General features: G+C 39.6%; 6 protein-coding genes across 7 annotated transcripts; 3 read left to right on the forward strand and 3 right to left on the reverse strand.

The window, feature by feature from the left end:
• The first annotated feature begins 645 nt into the window (after window positions 1-645).
• LOC141841424 (uncharacterized) lies at window positions 646-1,950 on the forward strand. Its single transcript, XM_074729599.1, has one exon. The coding sequence runs from the start codon at window positions 720-722 to the stop codon at window positions 1,743-1,745; it is 1,026 nt and encodes a 341-aa protein (XP_074585700.1). The 5' UTR covers window positions 646-719; the 3' UTR covers window positions 1,746-1,950.
• Window positions 1,951-2,719: 769 nt separating this feature from the next.
• Window positions 2,720-7,674, forward strand: LOC141839903 (MA3 DOMAIN-CONTAINING TRANSLATION REGULATORY FACTOR 1-like). Of its 2 annotated transcripts, none has more exons than XM_074727756.1 (4): window positions 2,720-2,832; window positions 2,926-3,139; window positions 5,435-5,529; window positions 5,682-7,674. In XM_074727756.1, exons 2-4 carry the CDS (start codon window positions 2,953-2,955, stop codon window positions 7,455-7,457), a joined length of 2,058 nt encoding a protein of 685 aa, XP_074583857.1. In that variant the 5' UTR covers window positions 2,720-2,832; window positions 2,926-2,952; the 3' UTR covers window positions 7,458-7,674. The 2 variants fall into 2 exon arrangements, with proteins under 2 accessions (XP_074583857.1, XP_074583858.1); XM_074727757.1 differs by having other exon boundaries at window positions 2,731-2,826.
• A 1,314-nt stretch (window positions 7,675-8,988) lies between these two features.
• LOC141839557 (uncharacterized) lies at window positions 8,989-17,009 on the reverse strand. The gene is made up of 8 exons (XM_074727335.1): window positions 16,850-17,009; window positions 16,450-16,473; window positions 15,615-15,720; window positions 14,383-14,451; window positions 13,223-13,716; window positions 11,701-11,962; window positions 10,446-10,654; window positions 8,989-9,269 (listed from the first exon to the last, which is right to left on the reverse strand). Exons 1-8 carry the CDS (start codon window positions 16,852-16,854, stop codon window positions 9,203-9,205), a joined length of 1,236 nt encoding a protein of 411 aa, XP_074583436.1. The 5' UTR covers window positions 16,855-17,009; the 3' UTR covers window positions 8,989-9,202.
• Window positions 17,010-17,944: 935 nt separating this feature from the next.
• On the forward strand, window positions 17,945-20,069 carry LOC141840979 (pentatricopeptide repeat-containing protein At1g11290, chloroplastic-like). Its single transcript, XM_074729096.1, has one exon. It carries the CDS (start codon window positions 18,299-18,301, stop codon window positions 19,709-19,711), a length of 1,413 nt encoding a protein of 470 aa, XP_074585197.1. The 5' UTR covers window positions 17,945-18,298; the 3' UTR covers window positions 19,712-20,069.
• Window positions 20,070-20,906: 837 nt separating this feature from the next.
• LOC141840738 (uncharacterized) lies at window positions 20,907-21,937 on the reverse strand. The gene has a single exon (XM_074728801.1). The coding sequence runs from the start codon at window positions 21,915-21,917 to the stop codon at window positions 21,018-21,020; it is 900 nt and encodes a 299-aa protein (XP_074584902.1). The 5' UTR covers window positions 21,918-21,937; the 3' UTR covers window positions 20,907-21,017.
• A 1,240-nt stretch (window positions 21,938-23,177) lies between these two features.
• LOC141837554 (pentatricopeptide repeat-containing protein At4g13650-like) lies at window positions 23,178-26,174 on the reverse strand. Its single transcript, XM_074724929.1, has 2 exons — window positions 23,529-26,174; window positions 23,178-23,327 (listed from the first exon to the last, which is right to left on the reverse strand). The coding sequence occupies exon 1, from the start codon at window positions 26,172-26,174 to the stop codon at window positions 24,237-24,239; it is 1,938 nt and encodes a 645-aa protein (XP_074581030.1). The 3' UTR covers window positions 23,178-23,327; window positions 23,529-24,236.
• Between the last annotated feature and the right edge of the window lie 253 nt (window positions 26,175-26,427).

Below are 26,427 nucleotides of genomic sequence, written 5' to 3' on the forward strand. Positions count from 1 at the left end.
TTTTCTTCTGTGATCAAACCACCGAAGGGTGAGAATGCGAACCAGAGGAAGGGCAAGAGTGGGAGTATTTATAGACCAGCTCCGTTGTGGTAAACACAAGTAAACAATAAGGAATATTTTCATTTTGCCGTCTAAATTTCACTTTATTTCAAAACACCACTTAAAGTTTTAAAATTATCAAAATATCTCCTAAAATTTCCAAACTCAATTTATTCACGTCATTAGCATAATTATGATGATTACATTTACCATGTGAAATAAAATTACTCATATTTATTTATAATTATTACATATAAAATTTTGTTAATTCAGTAAACTAATATTATTATACATTTTTTAACATGTAATAGTATTTATGGTCAACGCTACCACAATTAATTTTGATCAAATTATTTTATATTATAATAATTTTAGTTAAATCTGTTATCCGTTACAAAGAATTTTAAAAAATACTATAAAGTATAAAAATCTATTTTTAAAATAAAAATATAACGTTGTTTTAATATTTTTGTTTTTAAATTGAAGCATTCTTTAATCTTTTATTAATAATAAAGATAAAAAATTTTGCCCGCTCCCTTCTTTACCTTTTTCTCATATATTTCTTTTCATCGCCATTCTTCCCCTTTTTTTCCTATAAAAGAAATTCCAGAGGCCGAGGGCCGACTTTGCCCTAAAATTTCCAGTTCTTTCCGGCGAGTAGCGAGAGATTCCCTGGCTCGATGGCGCGCGATCGCTCTCCCTCTTCCGACGACCACAAGCGCAAAGGCAAGGCCGCGAGGCATGCTGCCGACTCCTCTGTCTCCAAGGGCGATGGTCAAACCCTAAATCCTGACTCGAAGCTGCGTGATCCTCCTCCCGTTGAGAAGAGGAGCCGCCGCAAAGGCAGGAGCGCAAGGTATGGCGACGACTCCTCTGGCTCCAAGGGCGACCGTAGAACCCTGAGTCCCGACTCGAAGCCGCGGGATTCCTCCCCCGTTGAGCGGAGGAGCCGCCGCAAAGGCAACGGTGACTCCTCTGGCTCCAAGGGCGAGCGTAAAACCTTGAATCTTGACTCGACGCCGCGAGAGCCCTCTCCAGGTGAGCAGAAGAGCAGCGGCAAAGCCAAGACCATGAGCTCTGCCTCCTCTGGCTCCAAGGGCGACGACGCCGCTATTGTGATCCTCCGCGGCGCCGTGGATTTTCACCGCCTGACGGGCTCGCTTCCGACCAAGTCTAACCTGCCCGCCTTCTACGACTCATTGAAGGGCAAGCTTCACGAGCCCATGTCCCAGGAACGTGTACTGAATAAGTATCGACATCTGCGCACCAAGCTCAGCCAGCCGCCCTCCAATAGCCATGTACCGAACGGTGGCTTACTCTATGAGCTCGCCGCCGAGCTCTGGATCAAGGATCATAACAAGAAGGACGTGAAGAATCTTAAGAAGGAAGAGAAGACAGAGAAGCAGATTAAGGATGTGCAGATGGAAGAAAAAGATGATCTTGAGGAGAACGAAGAAAAATTAGATGCACGTCAATCCTATCCATATTTGATCGATGCCGCAGAGGGTCATTGGAAAGCATATGGCTTGTCGAGTGCACTGTTAGAGGCAAGTTTGAAGCGGTTGGATTTCTCGAAGGCCGAGGCTTTACAAGCAAAGTGGAAGAAGCATTTGGAAGACGAAATGAAGATTGAGGTGGATTTGCACAAGATTTATGGTGATATCTTTGCATTTCTCAATGCAACACATAAGCGCATGACTTCGTAGATTGGTTGGCTGTTCTATTATGAGAATTAGTAACAACTCTTTCGAGGATGTAATCAAAACAGTAGTTTATATGATTGTCTTTTGGATGATCAAATGTTTGCATTTTTCTGAAAAAGACAGCTATTTATATGATAATAACTCTTCTGAGTGTATTGCAGGAACATAGCAAAGCCAAAGAAGAGCAATTGTTAGATCAGAAAGGGGAAGTTTGTTTATAACTTCTTATACTGCCAGTGATTGCAATGTAACTCTCTTAAGAAAAAGGCATACCAATCTATTCCACCAAACACGTTTTGGATCCCAGGAGTTCACATGCTTTTCCATTTGTTCAATGATTCTTTTTTGACTAAATATCCATGATAATGTAGAAAATTTGTCCGTGTGCTTTCATCATGAATTTTAAGTTGTCATAAACATGATGGTGAAATTGGAATTTGTTTCTTACAGGGTGCTCACTCTACGAAAACTTGCAGATGTTCTTGTTCAGGAGCTGAAATTAACGAAGCTGACTCCGGCCATCTCTTCTTGTTGGTATCGAGGTCGTACTAATTCTATTTTATTATAATTTATACAATTAAATAATATTCGGTTTAATTTCTCTAAAAAGCCGGTTCATTTGCTTAACAGTAACGCATCCATTTTATGTCAATTTTGTGTCGTCAATCACATTATTTCTTTTAGCACAACGATTTTCTGACACCAGACTCGAACCGACCAATGAAAGCGAAACAGACAGTTATGCTCGGTGGGGCCGACAGGAAACACTGTGGAGTAAGAAATGGGTATTGACGGGGGTGACTGTGTGTAAGACGAGTGGAGTTCACGGCGGGGGAGAGGCTGACCGGACTAGGCGATTCAACCCACGCAGGGAGCGGAGCGTGCCACGTGTAAACCGGATAGGGATATGCTTCTCCCTGACCGTCTATAAATACGGGCTTTCGTGTGACCAACGGACCCCTCTTGTTTCGCCGGATTGATAGAGGACGTGAGGCTCGCGATCGGCTTCTGCTCTAGGGCTTCCGATCCCCTTCGCCCCCTCTCCTCCCCCTTTCTCGGCTCGAGATCGCTGAGCCACATCCAGGTAAAGGTACTCCTTCGATCCCTTTCTTGATTTGCCTTCTTTTTCCGGCCGGTGATGGTCTAATGATTAGGGACTTTTTTTTTTCTTGGAGATGAGTAGGTTGGCGGAACGATCGGGGGAGAGAAGATGGCGTCGCCGAAGGATGAGGGGTTTTTGACGGAGGAGCAGAGGGAGACGCTGAGGATAGCGGCGCAGAAAGCGGAGGCGTTGTCCTCGTCGCCCAGATCGAAGGCGGGGCTTGCCGAGAATCATGCCAAGGGAGCGAGGAATGTGCGACGCACGCGTTCAGGGAAGCCTGTACGGGTAAAAAAGGGTGAGCGACGATTTCTCTATGCTATCGTGGTGATTTTTAGCAAGTAATTTTTTATGGCAATAGAAGAGGGTGTCGTACCTTAGTTGGTATGAAATACAAAAATTAATTTAGTTCATTAGTTGACGTCCCTTGACGGTTTGATGGTGGAGCGGACGCATGAGGTACATAGATCAAATAAAAAGGAAAAGAAAACGGTTAATTGTTGATATATCTGGAAGGCACATGAAGAAAATATATCTTTTAGATTCTTGTTCTGGTATGGCTCTTGTTCATCTATCATTACTAGACACTACTTTCAGAGGTGAAATCGAAAAGAATAGATAATATGCCATATCTGATGTTTCCAGTGCGCTACAAATCTATACTTATTATCTTTTACTGTATATGCTTTTCATTTAGGATACTAAAAGACTATTGTAAATGGATTGGTAGTAGATTCAGATAAAAGACTAGTATGTGTTTTCTAAAAGTACTGAGATTTAAACTTTAGTACGATATATTTGAAGAAAGGACAATAAGACAGTGAGACTGAATGACAGCAGTCTAGAATCCCTTCGTTTCCCACTTTCCAGAACTACAATAAATTTCTTTCGTGTTAATCAAGTACCAGAATATCCATTATATGTCATTTTGCTAATGGAGGAAAGTTGTCCCCACGAACTAGTGCAGATGGTTCCTGCAAGGATGTTGCCACCGATAGGCTAGGGGTTGATTCTCAATGGGTGTGGAAGCTCCGCTGGCCCCCAGCCGTTATTGTTGTTTAGGGCAAAGTCCTCCATGATTTACCTCTCTTCCAGAAAGTGGGGAGCCATCCTGGAGGGGTCGTCGAGGTGACGGATTCACCTTTTGCCACCACTAATGGAGGAAAGTTATGCACCGCATGCAGGAAATTTAGCATTCATAAGTGCACATATATCCAAACGATGGTAGAATTCTCTGTTTTAATGTAGTAGAGCACTTCCTATTGGGCCCTTAAATGTCTCTGTGGCACCATATAAGTTGCATGATTATGCTGAACAACTAGTTGATTATTCTCAGAACTTGATGCTCATATGCCTGTGTTGCTCATTCTATAATATTTGATTGCACAGGCGTGCATGTTCTAAGATCTTTTGAATGACCAAAGATATGAGCAATATCTAAATACTAAAATATATAATGTCTGAGCTATGGATATCAAGATGAACTTTATTCTATTAATATTTAGAGTATGTTGTTGACATTATATTTCTTACTAAATGAATCCTGAATTCACCAACCTATGTTGCAGTCCTTGTCTTGGTTATGTGGTGATTTGCTTTCATTGAGGTATTTGCATGAGGTTCTCCAGTGTTGCTCAATACCTCTCCTTAACATAAAGGATAGTATTTCAATTGTACTTTGAGAGATTAATGAATGAAAATAACCAAAAGTTATTACCGCATATATTTATAGATTCTTGTGCATATTATTTGCAACCAATATTGTATAGTTGATGAGAGTTTAAATAAAATAAAGTCAGCTTGAGTGATAGAGACTTTAAAAACAAAATGTTTTTAGGTCAAGTAGATTTGACTGAAATGTAATGCAGTTTAAACAATTATTCTGTATGAGTAAGAATCTTAGACGTGGATTTCTTGAACGTAGATATTGGCGATGTGTGCTTCTTATGCTAAAAGGAAATTTTATACAATTGTGGCATCGTCAACTATACCTGAGTTCGAGTATTGGGTAATTAGAAATGAACACATACAAAAATTAGTTATTGTACAACACCGATGAAAATTCTAAAATGGATTCGTGAGGTTATTTTTTAATGCTCTTCGTATTTTTAAATTATTTTTTTATCAATCATTTTTACCAGAGTTATGTTTCCTAGATCATCTTTTTCCAGAAGGTTATCTTCGCCTCCCCATTTAAAAAAATATTGTTGTATATTAATTTATAACATGAACCTCTATTACTTGGTGGCTTACTATTATTTACCCTCTTTAGCTTAAGGACATACTCATTGATACTTCCCTGTGACACTGAATTTTGTTAGTCTTTCTTTAACATTTTAGATGTGTATTTATTCAGATCTTAGTAAATGGTTTACAGAAGTCTTTGTTATTCTTTAGGAACAATTATAAATTAGCAAAAATGTCAAAGACACTAATTCATTCATGTGTTCTTTGAGATTTATTATCCTTCATCCTACAGTGCAATTTGAGTATTTTATATTTCTGACGAAGCACTTAGTCATTTGTAACTATTATCAATGTTAGTGTTTTTTCTCCTGCACATCGGAATCTTCATTTTTGAGATTATGTTCAGATGGAGCTGGTGGCAAAGGACCTTGGGGCAAGCTCTTGGATGCTGATACTGATTCATGCATAGACCCAAATGATCCTAATTATGATAGCGGAGAGGTATGAACTTTTCGCATGCATTCTCTAAGTTTTGTAAATATACATATACTTGATGCATGCCATTGCTGCATGTGCATGGTGGATTGGCTGTTTTGCATATTTGTTTTTATTCTTCTCGACTGATGTGTGGTAATAATTGATTGCAATGCCAGGAATCAGATCAGCTAGATGGTTCCACAATTTGTAACCTTGTACATGACTACAAAAAATCTATAACAACAATCATTAAGGAGTACTTCAGCACTGGTGATGTAGGCTTAGTGGCAACAGATCTTAGAGACCTTAGTTCTGATGAGTACCATCACTTCTTTGTTAAGAAACTTGTTTCCATGGCAATGGATAGGCATGCCAAACAGAAGGAGATGGCATCTGTTCTGCTATCTACTCTGTATGCAGATGTGATCAGTTCATCTCAAATCAGCCAGGGTTTTCTCATGCTACTTGAGTCAGTTGATGATTTGGCACTTGACATACTTGATGCTGTTGACGTGCTGGCTTTATTTATAGCTCGTGCTGTTGTTGATGAAATCCTACCGCCTGCCTTTCTAACTAAAGCAAAGAAAACGCTTCCTGAATCTTCTAAAGGCCTTTGTGTCATTCAAACTGCTGAAAAGAGTTACCTTTCAGCTCCCCATCATGCAGAATTAGTTGAGCGTAAATGGGGCGGTGCCACCCATATTACTGTTGAAGAGGTTAAAAAGAAGATTGCAGATTTGTTGAGGGAATATATAGAGAATGGAGATGCAACAGAGGCGTGCAGGTGCATTAGGGAGTTGGGAGTCTCATTCTTCCATCATGAGGTAGTGAAACGGGCCCTGATCCTTGCTGTGGAAATCCACACAGCAGAACCTCTTATGCTAAAGCTTTTAAAAAAAGCTTCTGAAGAATTCCTAATTAGTCCTAGTCAGATGACCAAGGGTTTCTCTAGGCTTAATGAAAGTCTTGATGATCTATCTCTAGATGTTCCTGCTGCAAAATCAATGTATGAGAATATAGTAAACATAGCAATTTCTGATGGATGGCTGGATCCTTCTTTACTCAAGTCAAATGGAGCAGATGAGGAGTACAAAGACGAAGCTTATGATAGATTGAAGAAATACAAAGAAGAAGCTGTCAACATAATACGGGAATATTTCCTCTCCGATGACATACCGGAGCTTATCAGAAGTCTCGAAGACTTAGGTGCTGCTAAGTATAATCCCATTTTTATCAAGAAACTGATAACACTTGCACTGGACCGCAAGAACAGGGAGAAGGAAATGGCATCTGCTCTTTTATCCGCACTTAGTATGGAAATATTTTCAAGAGATGATGTTGTGGATGGGTTCGTAATGCTACTTGAATCCACTGAGGACACTGCATTGGACATTTTGAATGCTTCCAAAGAGCTAGCTCTATTTCTGGCAAGGGCCGTCATTGATGATGTCCTAGCGCCACTCAACCTGGAGGAGATCAACAGCATGCTCCCCCAAAATTGCAGGGGTAGAGAAACAGTTCAGATGGCCCGCTCGCTCGTTTCTGCTCGACATGCTGGTGAGAGGCTTCTGAGATGTTGGGGTGGCGGCATTGGCTGGACAGTGGAGGATGCAAAGGACAAGATTATAAAGCTTCTGGAGGAGTATGAGAGCGGAGGTGACATCAGAGAAGCCCGGCAATGTATCCGTGATTTGGCAATGCCTTTCTTCATTCATGAAGTAGTGAAGAAAGCTCTAATCATGGCTATGGAAAAGAAGAATGACAGGATACTGGGTTTACTGCAAGAGTGTTTTAGTGAAGGATTGATCACTGTCTACCAAATGACCAAAGGGTTCGCTAGGGTGAAGGATGGGATTGATGACATTGCCCTCGATATTCCTAACGCAGTGGAAAAGTTCCAAGAATATGTGGAGCACGCGAGGAAGCATGGCTGGCTTCTGCCGTCCTTTTAGGTAGCTACTCCCCATCCTTTGTCTTTGTTCCATTTGTTTTTTGTCCTCTGCCCGTCGTCTTATTGCTTTAAGCCTTGTTAAGGTGCATCTCGAATGCCTTTGTTGGGACGTTTGCATCTTTGTTTAGGGTAAGATCATTCCTTCATTTTTTTCCCCCTTCTGAAATTGTAGCAAAATTAAATTTTCAACAAGATTTACGATATTAGTTGGACAGTCATATGGTTGTGATGGGATTTGCTCTAGGTTTTTCCACTAGAATCGTGCCCGTTGACGTGAAAGAAATGTTTTGTTCATGTTTTGATGTGTGTCACGGGTTAACTTTCTAGTTGTGGAGTCTTGGGGATGGCAATGTGGAAGTCTGTGGCAGTAATTTGGTTGACAATTTTGTAAATGGTAATTTTTAAATTTGCTCTTTCCATTTAAGGCTAGAACTCGAAGTCACATCTCCACCTACTCTTTTGCTAGAGTACGCTAACAAAGCCAATCCCTGCACAACCTCATCAACAATCGTCCAGATCAATATTTCCAATTGTTTACAGACATAGATTATAGTGAAAAAAATAATCTAATGAAATAATATTTATGCAAAAAATTTAAATATTTTTTAGCTGCTACCTAAGAATATTATTCAATTCAAGAATTAATACAGATTTTAGAAACTATTTATTTTGTTAAAAAGCAACTAAGAATGTCAATACTAAAGATTAACTAACAGACGAGTCAGTTATCCCCAGGGATTAAGTCAATCCGACTAATTGGGATTATCAATTTTTTTTTACTAAAAATTAACTAACAGAATTTAAAAACTTTGTAATATTTCCATGCTTTTAAAGTTCCAAAAAAACGATTTTTAAGAAAAACTTTGAAAGACAATAAAAAATTCCCTTATTTAAATATCCATAGAATCTCCTTATATGTAATTTAAGAACTAAAGGAACAATTGAACCTAATAGTAGAACAATATTAATATTTATATTTATATTTAAATATATATAAATATATATGTATGATATTCACAAATATAAAAATATTAATATTTAAATTCAAATTTAAAAATATATGTGATATTCAAAAATATATGTGATATTCAAATTTAATTCGAATGTCAAAAATATAAATAATTTTAACTAAACTAATAAAATTCAAATTGGAGTTCAATGCAAATGATAATTTCAAACTATTTAAATCTTGATTTAAATATATTTAAATTAAAATTATATATAAATAAATAAATTCGTCTCAGGTTCATGAATACTTAAATAAAATATTTTAAATTCAAATTAATTTGAAAAATTATAAAGCAGGTTCAAGTTCAATTAAAATTTAATAATTTAAAATATGAATTAAATATTTTTCGAATCTACTCGAAAAACTCATAAAAAGATTTGAAGGTTTGATTCGTTTGCGCCCATGATCAGATCAATCCAAGAAATCACACTCTAAATCATTTGGCGCTGAAATTCCGTTAACAAGAAGACTACAACAATCACCTCGCTGCGGTAGCCTGTAACCGCTAATCTGAGACCTACGCTTTAGCTTAAAGTCCTGATGGATATAAAGGTTTATAACACAATGTAGTTTACACGGTGATAATAACAATAATAATAAAAACAGGTAAACATAAGCAGTAGATTATTGTCTCAAGCAACATGAGTTTATATGGTGACTGATACTAGTAGTAATAAAATCGGGTAGGTATGCGCAGCAGATATACTTCTGTCACAAGCAACATGGTGCCTGTCAAGTCATTCTTCTTCCTCAGCTTCTTCAAGCCAATTGACAAACGGCTCCAGGGCTTTTACAAAAGTTTGCCTGCAATGATTCACATGGCCGTTGCTAAATTGACAAAACAAAACCAAAAAAAAAAACCTCCATAATAGCAGCATAAATTTCTACTTGGCATGAAATAGTCGCCAACTATGAAGAAGATATCATGAATTTGTGTTTTAACAGTTGACAATGAACACAACTGTTACATATTGAGGTGATCCATTTACTTGGATGAAAAGTCAAGAGAGGAAGAGCAAAAAAAACACAAAATTATGTACATATTGAGTTCCATAATTTATGTACATCTTTTATGCCACTTTTCATTGTCCCCTTACATATTTCATTGTAGGCAGATCCTAAATCTCAAACTGCAATCAATGAGTAAATCCTCTGGGTCAGGCCATAACAAATGGCAAAGTTGATCCTTGTTCAAGGATAAGAGATCTTATGAAATGACTTGTCTAAGTTGATGGATGAAGATGGATGATCAAAAGTAACACTTAAAAGAATGAGATAATAACATGAGTAGCCTTTTGAATTCACAGAAGGTGCAAGACATCTACTAATCTCCATTGGGCTTTCATATTGCCAATTAAGATGATTTGAGCTTCTTTTTAAGAAACCCATCAGTCTTCTTTTTCTTTGTTTTTCCAATTAAATTTAGAGTTTGCATTTGGGTTGGGATCCTGTAGAGTTGGAGTCATACTGCAAATTGAAACTCACACAAGACAGCCATATCAATCAATTCCAGTGAACTTCCTTCAGGTTAGCTTCAACCTCGCACATATTACAGACTTCACCATCAAACTTTATTTATCTAATATATATTTGGGATCTGCTAGACAATAGAGCCCTATCCAATATTATATGACTAGTAATATTCAAATAGCTAGATCTTTTTTTTTTTTTTGTTATGATCACTAATGTTTTCCATGTTCTCTTGACGCATTGTGCTCCTAGAGAAAATTTATTTTGTCTTTGAACATGCCTATCTATACTATCTCAACTTATTGTTTCTCAATGAGCCCATATAAATCAGGGAATCTCCAGCAAAAATGGTTTTCTAAACAACCCTAATAATTCAGGTAACCTGATTGTGTTGTATCCCTAGAACATCACACAGTAATGAACAAGCCTAAGAGAAAAAGAAGTCCAAATTGCATCCTCTCATAAGCATCACATCCCAACAATTAGAGAGAAAAAAGAAGAAGAGCACACCTGCCCTTTGGGTTTGCGCCTCTCCGGAACCAAAGCAGAATGGAGTCCTCAGCAAGAACATCTTGATCATAAAGGGACCTTATAATTTCTGGGAATAACTTCATCAGTTTGGCATCCTCATAACACTGGATCTGGATTTTGTAAATCAGTTCTAATTCTAGTTTCCCACTAGTACAAAAGGCATTAAGAAGCCCTGCCCATGTTTTCACCTGAAGTTGTGACAAACTGATCCAATTAGTTACCCTGGCATTTCACATAATGATCCAATGCAAAACAATAGAACAAATGTGGATAGCCAAATAAGCAAAGGTGGATAGAACATGAAGTTGATTAAGGGATACCAAAAACTCTGTTTAAACAAAAAATATATATAGAAGCATAGGGTAAACGTCAATAAATCTAACAGCAACAAAGACTGTGCTTACAAAATTGCATTTAAGAACGATGCTCAGGAGAATCTTGTATAAAAGTTGCATAGTTTTTATGTTCTTCATGCAACATTGAATGTCATCAATGCTTATCTTCAAAATTGTCTTGCTTGTGGTCAGTCTTATACACTCTCGTGAAGACAGATAAAAAAAAAAATAGCATAGTGCACGAAGCTCCCGTCAAAATGGAATTTCAGAAAAGAATCTATTGTATGTAGCTTTATCCTGCATTGCAAGAGAACCCGTGACCACTAGGTAACTTTACCGTTGTGCTAAGGTTCCCCTTCAAAGGTCACAGCAAGCAGGGTAAGGCATTAGGCATATTAACATAATCCTTCAGGTCAAGGAGGATGGCCTGCTCAGGCATTTCTTGGGAGCTTGTCATCACTTGGATCAAATGAAATGTGTATTGTGTAGGTTAAATGTTGAAAATTACCCACACTTTCAACCACTAAAATAATGCAATCCTTGTATGCAGTGTGTGACAATAAAACATTTGCTCCTCAGTCCTCCGAGGATGAACCAACTCTGCATATACACCATTGATAATATGAAGTTTTAGGGTTGAATTGAGTAATTAACCTCAAAAGACCATGCATATTTAAGATTAAATTGGATTTTATACTTGTTATTAATAATTAAACATGGCCTTTAGTTTATTAAATGCACAACCCTGATGTCTGAACTGCGTTGCACATTTTACATGCATGCACTGAAATGACAACGCCTAAGAGTCAGATATTGTAGCCTTTAAATTAAATTAAAACCTGGTACAGAGAGGATTATAACCCATAAATAAGATTGTTTGTTTTAAAATATTAATTTACCTGGTGAAGCACCGAATTCGCATTCTGCTGCTGGTTTTTACCAGACCATTGAACAGAATCCATTAGCATATCCCATAAAATGCGCACAACTTCAACATCAGGCAATTTAGCATCTTTAACATGCTGTTTGGCATTTTGTATAACTTCAGACATATCTATTTCTTCTTCAATCTGTGTCGTCAATGCTGCTTTCATTTCCTTCAATTTCAACTCAAAATTTTTTTTCTCATTGTACTCCACAAGAGCTAATAATCCTTCCTTACTGTGAAAACATACAAGTTATTATTAGAAAACAACTAATTGAAGTTGCTAGTAAGATTTTTAACAACTGGTATTACCTTGTGTGATAATAGTATGATAATGATCATGTTAGTTCTACTCCAGATTATTATATGTTTACAAACACATCTAGATAATTTTCAGCTTCATTATGCTAACAACTTCATCAAACTTCTTTCAAGAGAATCATTATTGATGATGCAGCAGGTAAATTTTTTTGGACCTCAAACATTTTCAAAATTTGTTATGTTCCAAATTTTGTGTGCATTTATTTAGATTCATTAAGAAGTTCAAAATGATCTGGAACTTTAAAATTTGATAAGGTAGGTTACAAGGTAGAATTTAAGACTCATGTTGGGTTCAAAAATTAGAGTTTGAGCCACTGTGAAGTCAAATTTGGCTCACAATTTGAAGAACAATTGGTCAAGATAGGGCTAAACCAAGACAATCATATTCAATTGTAGTTTGGTTGAAAGAAGAATATTAGGTTAATACCTGGTTTGAAGTCTTTTTGAGTTGCAGCCAACCCCCTCCAATTTCCTTGTCTTCTCCCTTGCTTATGTCCTCCCCCTCTCAAGTCATCGTTATCCACTCCAATGGTCAAACCTCCTTCCACTTGGTGGGTGAATATCCCAAAAGCTAGGATTTTATTCCTCTCTTCAGGTAGGACAATGGGCTGTGTTGGGAAAATCTTTTAACATCCTATCCCCACACCATTATCATCCCTGATAAGGAGAAAGGAACCTAGCTTTTGGGAATATTGGGACTTAAGGAGGTTTGGTCATGGAAGGGGAGAGTCAACTAAGAGGGAAGGGCCTTAAGGGCAAGGGAGAATGCATGAAAAAACTAAAAATGGTCAGATAAAACTCCTCGACGATACCCCAAATTAAGATTTAACTTGACTCAACCTTAAATCAAATCTAATTGAATATGGTTCAACCATGGTTAAGTGATACCTTGACCAACAGAGCTCCAAACCAGATCATCCTCAGTTATGTAAAAGTTGATGCAAAACTCTGTTTTAAACCCAAAAAAAGTCTAAGATTCCACCATTAGCCCCACATTTTAACATTTTAATCTCCATATCAACTTTAAACCTTCCTTAATAAATCAGAATAATTAAACAATAGTAAAAATGCATGAAAATTTGTGACTTAATGAAAGCACTTGAAATCTACCAAGGATTCACAATAAAACATATACATTAAAGATTGGAGGAATTTAGTGGTGCAGAAAATCTCACGTGAAATGCTCAGAGAAACCTTCAGCAGTGCGTTTGGCAGTAGGAAAACAGTCAAGGAGATTATCCTCCATTTTACCTCGCTTCAAAAGCAATATCAGATCATCGAAACTGTTTTCAACCAAATATTCCTTGAAAAATACAGTAATAAAAGAGAGAACTAGCCCCTTGGAAACAAGATTGTCCTTGAGCAATGCTTGGAAGAGAGTTTCAGGCGGGAGGCCTGATAGCTTCTGCGAGAATGCAAGGGCTGTAAATATGGCAAGCTTCTGCCTTTCATTCTCCCCAAACAGCTCCAAGGACTGAAGGAACTTTTGCATAACATTTTCAAGGTTTTTGATCAAAAAGGGCCTCCTCCGCAAAATTTTCTGAATATAGAGGACTGAAGGCAAGATGACTTCACGTTTAGGCTCGCAATCTAGAACTGAGTAAGGATGCCTCTCCCCATCATCAGGTTTTATAGTGCCTGGTTGTGTACGGCCACCAGTGAAGACAACCTACAAGCAGCATCAGAAGAGATCAGTGGATCTGCTTCTGAAAGAAAGAGTTAGTGCAGCGCCACAGAACACATGCTAAACACCTGGCTCAAATTACAACATATTTGATCATAAAATTCAGAGTAGCAAAGAATCCTAATAACCGCTACAAACGAATCTGTCATCTTATATAGCAGTTTAAATATCAGTTTGAAAGTTAATTACTATTGTAATCCTTGCATGAACCAATGGAATTTCAATAAATACACTGCATGGATCAGTGTCACAGTAGGAGGGGCTTCATATTTTGGGTGTGTTGTGAAGGAGAACTGGTATAAGCACTCCAGATTTATGGAATTTTATCTGGAATCATAATTTATGATTGCATTTGGTGCTTATCAAAATTTTCCATCTCATGAATGTCCAAGATTCACAAACTTAGCTTTTCCAAATAACAAACTTTTGAGATGATAATTCCTACTCATTTTTTTAGTTCACCAAACATTAGAATCTGATGCAGTATTAGAAATTCTACTTCAATTTAATAGCACTTGATCGGTCAAACAAAAGCTGTATGCAAATCTAATAACATATAAGCAAGCAACATAGACCACTCAAACTAAGATGACATTACCATGGAAAAAAAATATCAACATGTTCTCAGAAAGAAAATTACTCATTAATTACCTCAAAAAAGGTGTCACCATATCTTGAGAAATTAAGATCTGAAGATTCAATGTTCTTTGCAACAAGTTCCTATCAAGTTAAAAATTCAAAATACAAAAATAAGCATTTAATAAAACTGGTTGCTCTAAAAAAGATAGTCAAGAATAAAGGATAAAATGAAGTGGGAAATAGACAAGAAAACAAAAACAGATGGTTTTCATTGTTGTACTTGAGTACCAAGGGTCAGTATAGCTCATCTATATTGTGTATAGCTGACTCGTAATTGCAATTAGCAATTTAGCATAGCAATATAACCACTGGTTACATTTAGTGACTGAAATTGATGAGGATAAATAATGTCAGGAGACCACCAAAATAAGAGATTCAGGTAACAAAGAATCTCGTAGAAGTTTTGTTAGAGTTCCAAAAATCAGAATAGAGAAACACACAAAATTTTATTAGGGTTAACACAAACAGTACAACAAAGAACACTCAAATCTGGTAAAGAAACTCTCTCCACTAGCCAAAGCCAATGATCTCTTCTGATAATAACTCTCCTATCCTCCCCCCTCTAACTTCCCACCAACTTATAACCACACACATACTCTAAAACATACTAACATAACTGCCACAAACACATAACTGACTCTAAAACATAAACTACCTGCTATATATTAATTCTGTTCAAGCCCCTTTTTGTTTGTCCCCCTGGAACATACAAGCCATGTTTTGGGTTTGTTTCCCCCCATGATCTAGCACCTGGTCCACATCTGGAACTTGGTTCCTATCAAGTTTCCTATCTCCTGAACTGCTGTACAAGTAATAACGTGCAAAACAATCTAGTCCTAGATTGCTTCAAATCCCATGGCTCATCAAGAATACGAGTATAAAAAATTTGTTTTTATGTCACTTTTGAATTCCTTCCTTGCCTCTATATTCCTCTTGCTATTCTATTGCATGTACACAAAATATTATACATGGCAAACTCTTTAAAAACAGTTTTAAGATGTTTCTTGCATGGTGAGGCAGCATTGCTATTGTTGGTTCTCATCTAATTATAATCAATATCAATGTAAGTTACAGCCATGAGTGCTAAGAAGATTCCAGGCTAAGCAGTTAGACCATATAACAAATATGAATCACTCAAAGCTTCTAGGTTGTAAGGAACCAAAAGCAGATATTTCAAGATTCCACATTGTATATTTGACAGAAAACAAGGTACATAATGGCTAACATTTCAAAATAAAACATACTAGATCACCAGCATTATCCAAGTATATCTGGACCACTGCATCTGCAAAGGCTGCAGGGTCCAAAGGAGCAGCTATATTCCGTTTGCGGGTCTTTATCCGCGTACCGCTACACAAAATTAATAGGATGGTAAGCATAGCTCCCTACCATTCTAGAGACCACTGAAATCATCTTATATATTCAATCAATGCTTTAATATCACAACACCACACTGCACTAGTACCATGTCAGCAAAGAAGATGAATGGAATAATCCCTGCTTTCTCATGTGGAAGTTCTTGTTATGTGATAAAAAAATCTAACATTGTATTTGGAAGACCACCAGATTATGTAGCAGTCATGAGAAGAGTAACTCGTTGTACAACATTAAAATATTACATTCATCTCTAGAACTTGCGTAACCGCCATCAGAACCTTATAAGACTATACAAAACTTTAAAATCTTTATTGGCAATCGTATCTTAATGATCAAGTGATTAAGTAATAAAAATGGACCAAGACCAACTGTGCAGGGGTGCTGGCTACAAACTTAAATGTTGTTTACTTGATGGAGTAAAAGAGAAAGGAAATAGTTTGAGTCAAAAAAAAAAAAAAAACTTGCTCAAAAGGAATATGCTGGGACAAGTGAAAACATGAACCAGCCAACATAGATGTTTTAGTCTATGAGAAGTTGATTTGTAGTTTAGATTTTATCAATAAAAATGTCATTATCGCTCACAAACAGAACAACTTTATAAGCCATCCTTCAAAAGTTCCCACGCTATGGTCAAACCTAAACAATCATGAAGCATATCTGAGAAACGTAGGCTGCTCTGAACGAATGACGCAGATAACTTACCCTAGAGTGGGTTTCTCCTTCGAGCTGCAAAATTATCAAAAATAAATAAATTTGACAGATCCACAAAGAAAAATAACATGTATCTCGTAAGAAAATCACCTTCCAGAACTAACTCACAGAAACACGTCCGACCACACATAATTATATATATATATCGAAGAGCTTTCAGCAGGATGATAGAAAATAACGCGTAAAACCACATGATTCACGGAAACTCAATACGCACGAGTAGATCTACACCAGAAACGAAAGATCTAACCCCCAAAGCACAAAAACTATCGATCTGTCCTTCATCGATCATGGATTTAATTTTCGAGCTTGAACCCATCGAGGAGGCCAGAAGCGCCCCTCGGAGGCGAGAAATCGAGGGGGAAAGGGAGAAAAACAAAGCTCGAATTACCTCATAAACCAAGATCGAGATCCCTAAAGTTCTTCGAACAGCCCGGAGGAGGCGAGGCGAGGCGAGATGGACAACGAGAGCTCTCCCTTCCGCTGGAACCCGAATGACAATCGTATTCGATCACCCGATCGTCAGCCTGTTCCGAAGGAATATACTATTATCGCGAAATGGCACGCTACATTGAGACCGAAATTAATTTAGTGAAATAATACAATATTTATTTATTTTTAAATAATATTGATGTATAAAATATATAAGTCGCACACAACAAAATTAATAAATATTTACCCTTTCCTAAAAAAAATAGAATCCGTCACTTTAACGGTTTCACACGATCGACCCACGATAAGTGAAGATAAGAAATTACATTTAGTCATGACGCAAAAATGTATTGCTGCGTCATAACCAACTCAGCTATGTTCCAGAAGTAATATTCACACTTATACTTAGCCATTTTATATGAATATTAATTATTTATTAAAGAGGACCAAACTTATGAAGATGCCTAAGAGCATCCGCAACGCGCGTTAATCGCGCGTTAATAGGGTGATGTGGAAGAAAGAAGAAAGGACGTGGAAGAGTGAGAGAGGAGAGAGATATTTAACACGTTCAGAACATTGAACGTGTTAATCGGGACAGTGGATGGGTCCCACGTTACGTGCGCGATTGAATTTTTACACGGAGGTCGATCAGTTGATCGACCACATGTGGTGGTGGTCGATCAGGTGGTCAACCATGTGGTCGACCTGTGGTCAACCACTACCATGTGATCGACCACTGGTCGACCACCAAAGTGACGTGGGTGTCGCCACATCCATTGCAATTGCTCTAAGACATAAAAATAAATAAAAAACCTTTGGTAGGTAAGCTGGTAAACAACCTGATATACGATGTCGATTTATATATAGAAAATAATTAATAATATGATTTATTCTTTGTTTATGACTTTTATAGTTTTTAAATTAATTTTAAATAGAATTGGAATTATTAAGCACTGATCAAATTGTTTAAAAGGTCTTTGTGTAAAAATAAATTAAAATAAAATAAAATTAGAGAGATTGAGGCCGCGAAGGAATCGTGCGTCTGTTTCCCCAGTTGTCGTTCGCCGAATCTCCTCCGTCGTTCTTCCCGCTACCTTTCGCCTCGATCACTCATACTTCGATCTTCAAGGTGGCGGCTGCCGACTTATGCTCGCCGATCCAAAATCCAGTGTCTCTCGCCGCCGCCGGCACCACCTCCGGCACCGATGTCGGCCGCCTGGCCTCTATCCTCAGATCCACGACCCCGATTCCCCTCCTGCAGCTCAACCAAATTCACTGCCACCTCCTCCGCTCCTTCCCGGACGTCGCTTCCGATTCCCTTGTCCGCCTATTCAACGATGCCATCCGATTCCTTTCCAAGTCCCCGCTCTCCTCTGCTCCGCTCGCCGCCTTCCGCCTCTACTTCCTCATGATTCGCGCCTCCCTCACTGCCGGTCGCTTCACCCTCCCCTTCCTCCTCAACTGCGCCTCTGCCGCTCCTTCACTCGCCCTCGGCGCCGAGATTCACTCCCGTGCTATCCGCTCCGGCCTCCTGTCCGTCCTCCCTGTCGCCAACGCCCTCGTTGACATGTACGGCAAATGCAGCTCTCTCCCTAGCGCTCGCGCCGCCTTCCTTGATATGCCCCTCAAGGACATTGTCTCATTCAATGCGATCCTCGGCGCCCACGCTCGCATGGGGGCTGACATGCCAGCCGCCCAGCGCCTGTTCGACGCCATGCCCCATCGCAATGTTATATCCTGGAATGCGATGATCGTCGGTTACGCCAATGCAGGTGAGTTGGCCTCAGCTAAGGGTATATTTGATCGGATGCCCGTTCGCAATGTTATCTCTTGGACCGTTTTGATCGTTGGGTACTGCAAAGCTGGTGAGGTTATTCAGGCCAGACAACTGTTCGACAGAATGCCTGAGAAGACCCTGATCACCTGGGCCGCCATGATTACGGGATACTCCCAATGCGGAATGCCAACTGAGTCTCTTGCACTGTTCCGTGAGTTGGAATGGAGGCGGATCGAACCAGATGCAGTCACCATGGTTGGTGTCATTTCTGCCGCGGCACAATTGGGGAGTGCGGAGCTAGCAAACTGGATTGGGTCCTATGTTAATCAGAAGAGGATTGAGAGGAATGAACGTGTCCTTACTGCACTTGTGGACATGTACGCCAAGTGTGGCAATGTTGAGAAAGCACTCCGCATCTTCAAGGAGATTCCTTTCCCTGATGCATACTCGTACACTGCACTTATCAATGGGCTTGCAACCCATGGACACGAATTACAGGCACTTGAGATTTTCAAGAGAATGCAACAAGAAGCTATCAAGCCAGATCCAATCACGTTTGTAGGCGTGCTGAGTGCATGCAGCCATGCGGGGCTTGTGGATCAAGGATTGGAATACTGGGAAAGCATGGTTCGGGACTATGGCATGGAACGCAGGGGTGACCACTATGGCTGTGTCGTAGACATGCTCGGACGGGCAGGGAGGCTTAAAGAAGCTCATGACATGATTCTGAGTATGCCAATGGGACCTCATCCAGGGTCTCTTGGTGCATTGCTTGCCGCCTGTAGGACATATGCCAATATTGAGATTGCAGAAAAGGTTGCAAAAGATCTTTTTAAGTTGGAACCTGAAAATACCGGAAACTATGTACTTCTATCTAGCATATATGCTGAGAGAGGACAATGGGAAGAAGCTGCAAGAGTTAGAGGAATGATAAGGGGTAGACAATTCAACAAACTTCCCGGCTTGAGTTGGATTGATGATCAGCGGAAAGGCCATAGGTTTCAAAAGAAAGTACTGAAGCATAATGATTGCACAGCAAACTAAGATATTGCCTTTTTTTATCTTCATTTATAAGGATGGCTGCCTGATACAACACTAATATTTGTGATCTGCAGTAAGGTTATCCATAATTTGCCAAAGTAATTCTTCTTTGGTACAAGAAGCAGCAATCAGCCAAGGGCTTCATATGATGCATCTAGACAACTATTTTATGCAACTGGTTCAAGTTGACTATTTTTATGTTAATATTTTTGAGCAAAGTTATTCATGAACATGATAAGCAGATGGTAGAAGGTTCAGGAGCACATGAATGGATGACATTCCTTTTCAATATCATATGTATTTGTCACTGAGTTCTTTAATCCTACTATGTGTTAGGTTTTGTTGGCTTCGTGATCTTCCAAGGGCCAAACATAAAATTGGATAAGAACTACAGCTGTCTTCTTCTCTGCCCCCCAAGATCTTTCAATGTCATCTTATCTGATCTTCATTTTATCTTTAAATAATTTGGTTTAGTGACCGTCGCCGCATTTAGTTGACCTTCGTTAAAGACATAGCATATGTGCCAAAGGATGTTCTTTCCTGACTAGGGTGAGTAAAAATTTAATTAAATCAAATAAATCAATTAAATTGAATCGAATTTTTAATTCGGTTCAGTTATTTCAAAAATTCGATTATTTTTTTTAAAAAATCGATTAATTCGGTTAATTCGATTCGGTTTCGATTTTAAATTTTCTTATTCGGTTAAATCGAATAAACTGAATTAATTAAATTAAAAAATAATTTATAAATTTTAAGTAAATAAATATATAAATCTCTAATTTATTAGTAAATTTTTTATAATATTTAAAAAAATTCGATTAATTCGGTCGAAAATTGAATTAACCGATAAAATATCGGTTCAGTTTGTTCGATTTTTATTGAGAAATTCGGTTGGTTTGATTGGTTTGAAAAAAATTGATTTATTCGATTTTCGATTTGTTCAGTTCGATTCGATTTTAACCGAATACTCACCCCCTTCCTGTCTCTACCTGTTCTTCTAGACACTCGTATTTCACGCCAAGTGGGCGGCTGTGATCGACCTGTGCAGATGAGCCCCGCACTTACCAGATGAGTGATGGTGACGTTGTGTTCAGATGCCAGGTCTTTACTGCCTCGTGCTGTCTCACTCGGCCTCGTCTTCTTGTCCAATGCTTTACTTTCCAAAAAACAATTTTTTTAAAAGTTAAATTACTCGATCTTATCCTGTAAATTATATTCATCCACGTAGAAAAATGAAGAAAGTGGGCTCCAGCATGGCCCACGTCATATCCACTTAGTCGATCGCCGCGTATCAAATCCCGCGCCGGCGTCAACGAGTGCGAGCGGCGAGGACCGCCAGGGGAGGCGCCGTCGGGAACCCGACGGAGCGGCACTTGACTTCGCCATCGCCGCGAGCAACCGCGTCGGCGAGGGAGGCGGAGGTTACTGGGTTGGTTATCCGTCGGTAGGGCCCCAGCCACTTGGCGAGCATGTAGCGGCTCTTCCGCCACGGGGGCACGTGCAGGCCCCTCGCTCGCAGCGACCTCCGCGCCGCGTCCGACACCTCCCGAACCACCCTCCGCATCGCCTCATCCGCCGCCACAGCCACAGGCGGCAGTGCGGCCACCACACTTCGGTACGCCTCTGTCGCCCTCGCCACCTCGAACTCCGCCGCGAAGTCTAAGTCCACGATGTACCTCCTCCCCTTCCGCATTTCCCTCGTTTCGTCTCCCGCCGGCGCCAGTACTACGTCGATGTACTCGTAGCATCCGGCTAAGATCCCTCCCGCGGCGTCCCACTTCGCCTTGCAGATGCCGGCATTGTAGCCCGTAGCCCTAAGCCGCATCATCGTAGCCCTCCGTAAGGCAGGGGCGGTACTTTTCAGCCAAGAGAGGCTCTCCGCCGCCTTGTAAACGTCAGCGGCAAGGCGAGCGCGGAAAATATCCTTCTCAGGCGGCGGGAACATCAGCTCGCGGACAGTCTCCAGGATGCCGCAATCGGCGTCCTCATCCTCCCCGCTCCCTTCGTGCTCGGGTCCGCCTCCGCGGCTGGCGGCGGCTTCCTCGTCGGAGTCAGCGGTCTCAAGGAAGGCTTGGACGAGCCCGGAGAGGCACGTGGTGGCTCCGTGGTCGCTGCCGCTGGAGTCGTATCCGGCCACGTGCCGAGCGTCGGAAGTGCCGCCATGTAGCGCGGCGGCGGCGACTCGCTTCGTCCGGATCTGGAATGCCATATTTCGCTCGCAGCGGTCGGAGAAAGAGAGGGGGGCAGCAGGGAGAAAGGTGCGGACGTTATTTATCGAGACGGAAGCGTAGGTGAGTGGGTAACTCAATGGGACCCACCAGTGAACCGTGACTTTGGTCAAATAAATAGACGGGTAGGTTTGATTGTGTGAGTTAAAATGGGCGGAGCAAATAATCGGGTTGCCATATAGCTACGTGGTCAAATCTGCCCGCCAGTCCCACTGTTCTGCGAATTGGACAGTGCGAATATTCGGTGGAGATGCCTTTTCTGCTCGGTGTAATTCCGGTACCTTCGTTTGTTTCGGATAATTTACAAAATGATATCACTCAATTTAGGTGCCACGTGGCGGCATATTTGTCGCCACAATACGGGGCATGGCCGGAATGCGGATGGCACGAGGTACGCACGTGAAAGCGTGGGGCACGAGCGAGGTCGGAAGGATAAGAACACGTGTAGGTAAGAGGGGCGGTGACCTCGGTGAGGTGCGGGGGATGTTTATTTTTTTAAGAAAAAAATAATCAAATATTGATAAAAGGAAATAGAAAAAAATTAAAGAGCATTTTATTATTATTATTATTATTTAGCTAAGCATTTTATTATTTTTTAAAAGATGATAAAACTTAGGTTTTTCAAATTTAATTCAATTCAATTTTGGATTTGGATCAAATATATCAATTATACCAGTCCAATCCATTACTCTCAAATAGGTATCTGTCTTTGTCCATTACTTAAATCCAGTCTCATTGTTTCAAAATGTTATCCACCCCTTGAAGCTCTGAAGAGTTTAATAATGACAAATTCAAGCCAACTGATGACCAATTTTCAAAAGCTAAAGCTGTAGCCCTCTTCTTGAGTGTCTCAAGAATCTATGTGAAATGCAGGAGGAAAAACTGAGTTCATTTTGCACCTCAGAAATAAAAACAATAATGATAATAACAAAAATAACAGTAAAATTAATTACAACTAACAAAATTTATCATATATTTTATCTTCAAATAAGAACAAATTAATCAGTATTCTATTTGAAAAGATAGAATAAAGCTGTTCATCCAAATACTCGTTTCATTTCATTCCATTCCATTCTACCTATCAAACACCAACCTTACTGCTGCTCATGCTCCAGCTGAGGCCATCAAATTGAACATAGAGTGGATACATAAACGTGAAGAACTCTATTTAAGAACATAGAGTTCTTCAGTTCTTTTCAAGTATTTAAGCATACTGAGAAGAGAAGATACATAAATTGTGATTTGCATCCATTGACTGTGATATATTCTAGGGCAAATAGTAGAAGGTTATTGCCAAAAGAAATTTTGTCCCTAATAGACATCTGTGGGAGAATCCAGTGTCCTATTGTACCCATTTGAAGTAGACTAGAAGTTCCCAAATCTTAGATGTCCTATTGTGAGTGATTTCATTAAATGTTGATAAGAACAACAAAGTGAGGAACTACGAAGATTCACAAGAAATGCAACATGTATGAGATATAGTACAACTGCTACGGTACATGCTACGGCACTTCTCATTTTAACTTTAATTGAATAATTAAACAACCACTGATACAAAACTTATACTAACTGCTCATGTGAGGAATTACTACCTGCTGTCTATCTGGTTTGATTATGTCGCTCATGCAACCCATCTCTTTATAGCACCTTGGAGGTCATAAAGTAATTCAATTGCTATGCTGCTCAATATGGTGTTCATATAAAACCAGATCAATGCATGAGTTTATAAATCACATGTGTGCTCTCATGACCAAATTGCTAACGACTCATAGAGCAATAGGAAATCATTATGTTCTTAAGTCACTTGATTGCGTAGTGACTTTGTTGCAGATGTTTTTGCACTATGGCAAGTGAGCACGTATGGAACAGCTAGAATTTATTGCGAATGGTAACTCGGTTAGAATTTGAGTATGGTTGCAAGGCCAAAAACCTAAGAACTTGCTTGATATTTGACTTTTTATGTACTTCAATATGCTGGTTGTGCAGGGCAGACAATGTGTGATCTCAACTTCAGTAAACAAAATCCACAGATTGCTCTATTCTTTGAACTTCGTTGTCCTAATCTCCAGATTAACACGTTTCAAACATATACCACATCTGTATGCATCTCTATCTCATAAATGCTGCAATAGATCCAAAAGGAACATGCATGATCTGAGTGAGCAAACTTCCTAGTGTAAACATTCAAAATCCATCATTTTGTTGTTCCTGAATGACATAAAGAACAAACTTGTCCAAAACAGAGTATATCTGAATTGCTTTCCAATATATAATTTACAAGTGGGCACCTTATTCCTCATTTAAATCCACGATTGCCCTGGAAGTTTTTTTATTCCTCTTTTATGCATAATAGTTCTCACCTTTGAAGCATCCTCCCACTTTTTTTCTGAAGCATACATATTTGATAGAAGAACATAATGTTCATGATCACATGGTTCAAGCTGAAGTAGTTGCTCAGAAACCCACATCCCCAAGGTTATGTTGTTGTGAATTTGACAAGCAGATAGCAATGCTTTCAAGACAACTGGGTGATTGCTGATGCTATTTTCATGTATGAAGTATACTGCCTCTTGAAGGAAACCAGATCGACCAAGGAGATCAACCATACATGCGAAGTGCTCAATACACGGGACTACTCCATGTTCTTGTTGCATTGACTTAAAGTAATCCCAGCCCTTTTCAACTAATCCTTCATGAGCACAAGCTGTTAATACATGAATAAAGCTTATTTCATTTGGAATGAATTTCTCCTCTAACATTTTCTCAAAAAGTTGAATAGCCTCACCTGCTTGACCATATGAAGCATAAGCACCTATGAGTGAACTCCATAATACAACATTCCGATTGAGAAAGCTATCAAAAACTTTACGAGAATCTTCCAAATTACCACACTTAGCATACATATCAGTAATCGCAGATGCAAGAAATACATCGTACCCATAACCTAACTTTTCAACACAGCAATGCACCTGCTTCCCTTGCTCAAGAATCCTAGCATCAGAACATGCTGCAGCAATAGTAGTTAGAGAAAATTGGTCAACCTTCACCCCTTGCTGAAACATCTTACATAGAAGCTTGAAAGCCTCTTCATGCATGCCGTTTTTGACATAACCAGCAACCCTGACACTCCAGGAAATGCTTTCAGCTACTGATCCGACCACAAATTTTGATGTGTCATTAAAAAAGAATGACAAAGCTTCAACATCACCACATTTGGCATACATATCTAAAAGTGCAGCTCTAATAAATGCATTGTCATCATACCCAACTCTGAGTATTCGACAATGAAGCTCTTTTCCTAAATTCAGCATGGTTAATCTATTGGCTAACACTAAAGCTGTGGTGAAAGTAAAGTGATCAAAAGAAGGTCCTTTCTCCACCATATTATGGAGAATCTGAAGGGCCCTCACACCAAAACCATGCTCCATTTGCCCATTAATGATTGTGTTCCAACTCGAAACATCTTGATTGGGTGAATGCATAAATAACTCCATTGCTCTTTCAACATCTCCATCTTGTAGGTAGGTACTGATCATAATATTCCACGATATAACATCCTTCTCGCTCATCAATCGGAAAACATTTTTCGTGCAAGCCAAGGTGCCACATTTTGCATATAAATCAAGAATGGAGTTCTGCAAAACGACATCAAACTCAATCCCGTTCCTCAAAGCCCATCCATGTACGTTTTTTCCCTTTCGGAGATCGCCGAAGCCTACACTGCACTTCAGAACACTAGACAGGGTAACGCAGTTTGGCGAAACTCCATCGGCAAGCATCTCGGCGAAAACTTTGATCCCTTCTTCAAATTTCCCAACACGAGAGTAGCCGGAGATAAGAATAGTCCACGAGAGTACATCTCTATTTCGCATTTCGTCGAACAACTTGCGGGCGGTATCCAAAAAGCCGCATTTGGCGTAGAGATTCAGAAGGCCGAGACGAACCCGATCGTCGTAGCCGAAAGCTGCCTTGAGTGCCACGGAATGGAGGCTCTGGGCTTCGAGGACGGACTTGATGGTTCTGGAGGATGCCTTGAGCAGGTGGACGAAGGCGGTGGTAGCGTCGTCCGTCGGCGAGCGAAGCGGGGGGTGAGGAGAAGGCAGGAAGGCCGAGAGGGGGAGGAGGGAAGCGAGGCGTCGGGGCGGAGGAGGGAGGTCGTTGGGAAGTGGCAGCGAAGTGCTTGCGAAATTGAAAGAGCCGGTGGGTTTCGCGGCGATCAGAATCCTGCGCTGCAGCATACGGCGAAAATAAGAGAAATATTTAACGTATAATTGCCTTCTAAATGTCCAATAAAATTTATAATGTTAAGAGATTCATATATTGCTGTTAAAATATTCCTTTCTAAAATTAAAGTATTTATTTTATTCTTTTAAATTACAATCTAAATTATTTATGTATTAATAATAAAATAAATTTTGTTAAGAGCATTTAAATAACCTCACATGCTTGCTTGAATTAAAATTGTGTCCGGATAAGAGATCCGGGCCGACC

This window comes from Curcuma longa, chromosome 11 (assembly GCF_044706935.1).
Source record: "Curcuma longa cultivar G26 ecotype Majalengka, Jawa Barat chromosome 11, ITB_CL_G26_1.1, whole genome shotgun sequence".
NCBI lineage: Eukaryota > Viridiplantae > Streptophyta > Magnoliopsida > Zingiberales > Zingiberaceae > Curcuma > Curcuma longa.

Excerpts from the sequence above, each read along its gene's own strand:
- LOC141841424 (XM_074729599.1), top strand. The coding sequence starts at position 720 with ATGGCGCGCGATCGCTCTCCCTCTTCCGACGACCACAAGCGCAAAGGC.
- LOC141839903 (XM_074727756.1), top strand. The coding sequence starts at position 2,953 with ATGGCGTCGCCGAAGGATGAGGGGTTTTTGACGGAGGAGCAGAGGGAG. Across the intron at positions 3,140-5,434 it reads GCCTGTACGGGTAAAAAAGG|ATGGAGCTGGTGGCAAAGGA; the intron begins GTGAGCGACGAT and ends GATTATGTTCAG. Across the intron at positions 5,530-5,681 it reads CTAATTATGATAGCGGAGAG|GAATCAGATCAGCTAGATGG; the intron begins GTATGAACTTTT and ends TTGCAATGCCAG.
- LOC141839557 (XM_074727335.1), bottom strand. Across the intron at positions 15,721-16,449 it reads AAGGAGAAACCCACTCTAGG|CGGTACGCGGATAAAGACCC; the intron begins GTAAGTTATCTG and ends AATTTTGTGTAG. Across the intron at positions 11,963-13,222 it reads GGTTTCTCTGAGCATTTCAC|TAAGGAAGGATTATTAGCTC; the intron begins GTGAGATTTTCT and ends ATGTTTTCACAG.
- LOC141840979 (XM_074729096.1), top strand. The coding sequence starts at position 18,299 with ATGATTCGCGCCTCCCTCACTGCCGGTCGCTTCACCCTCCCCTTCCTC.
- LOC141840738 (XM_074728801.1), bottom strand. The coding sequence starts at position 21,917 with ATGGCATTCCAGATCCGGACGAAGCGAGTCGCCGCCGCCGCGCTACAT.
- LOC141837554 (XM_074724929.1), bottom strand. The coding sequence starts at position 26,174 with ATGCTGCAGCGCAGGATTCTGATCGCCGCGAAACCCACCGGCTCTTTC.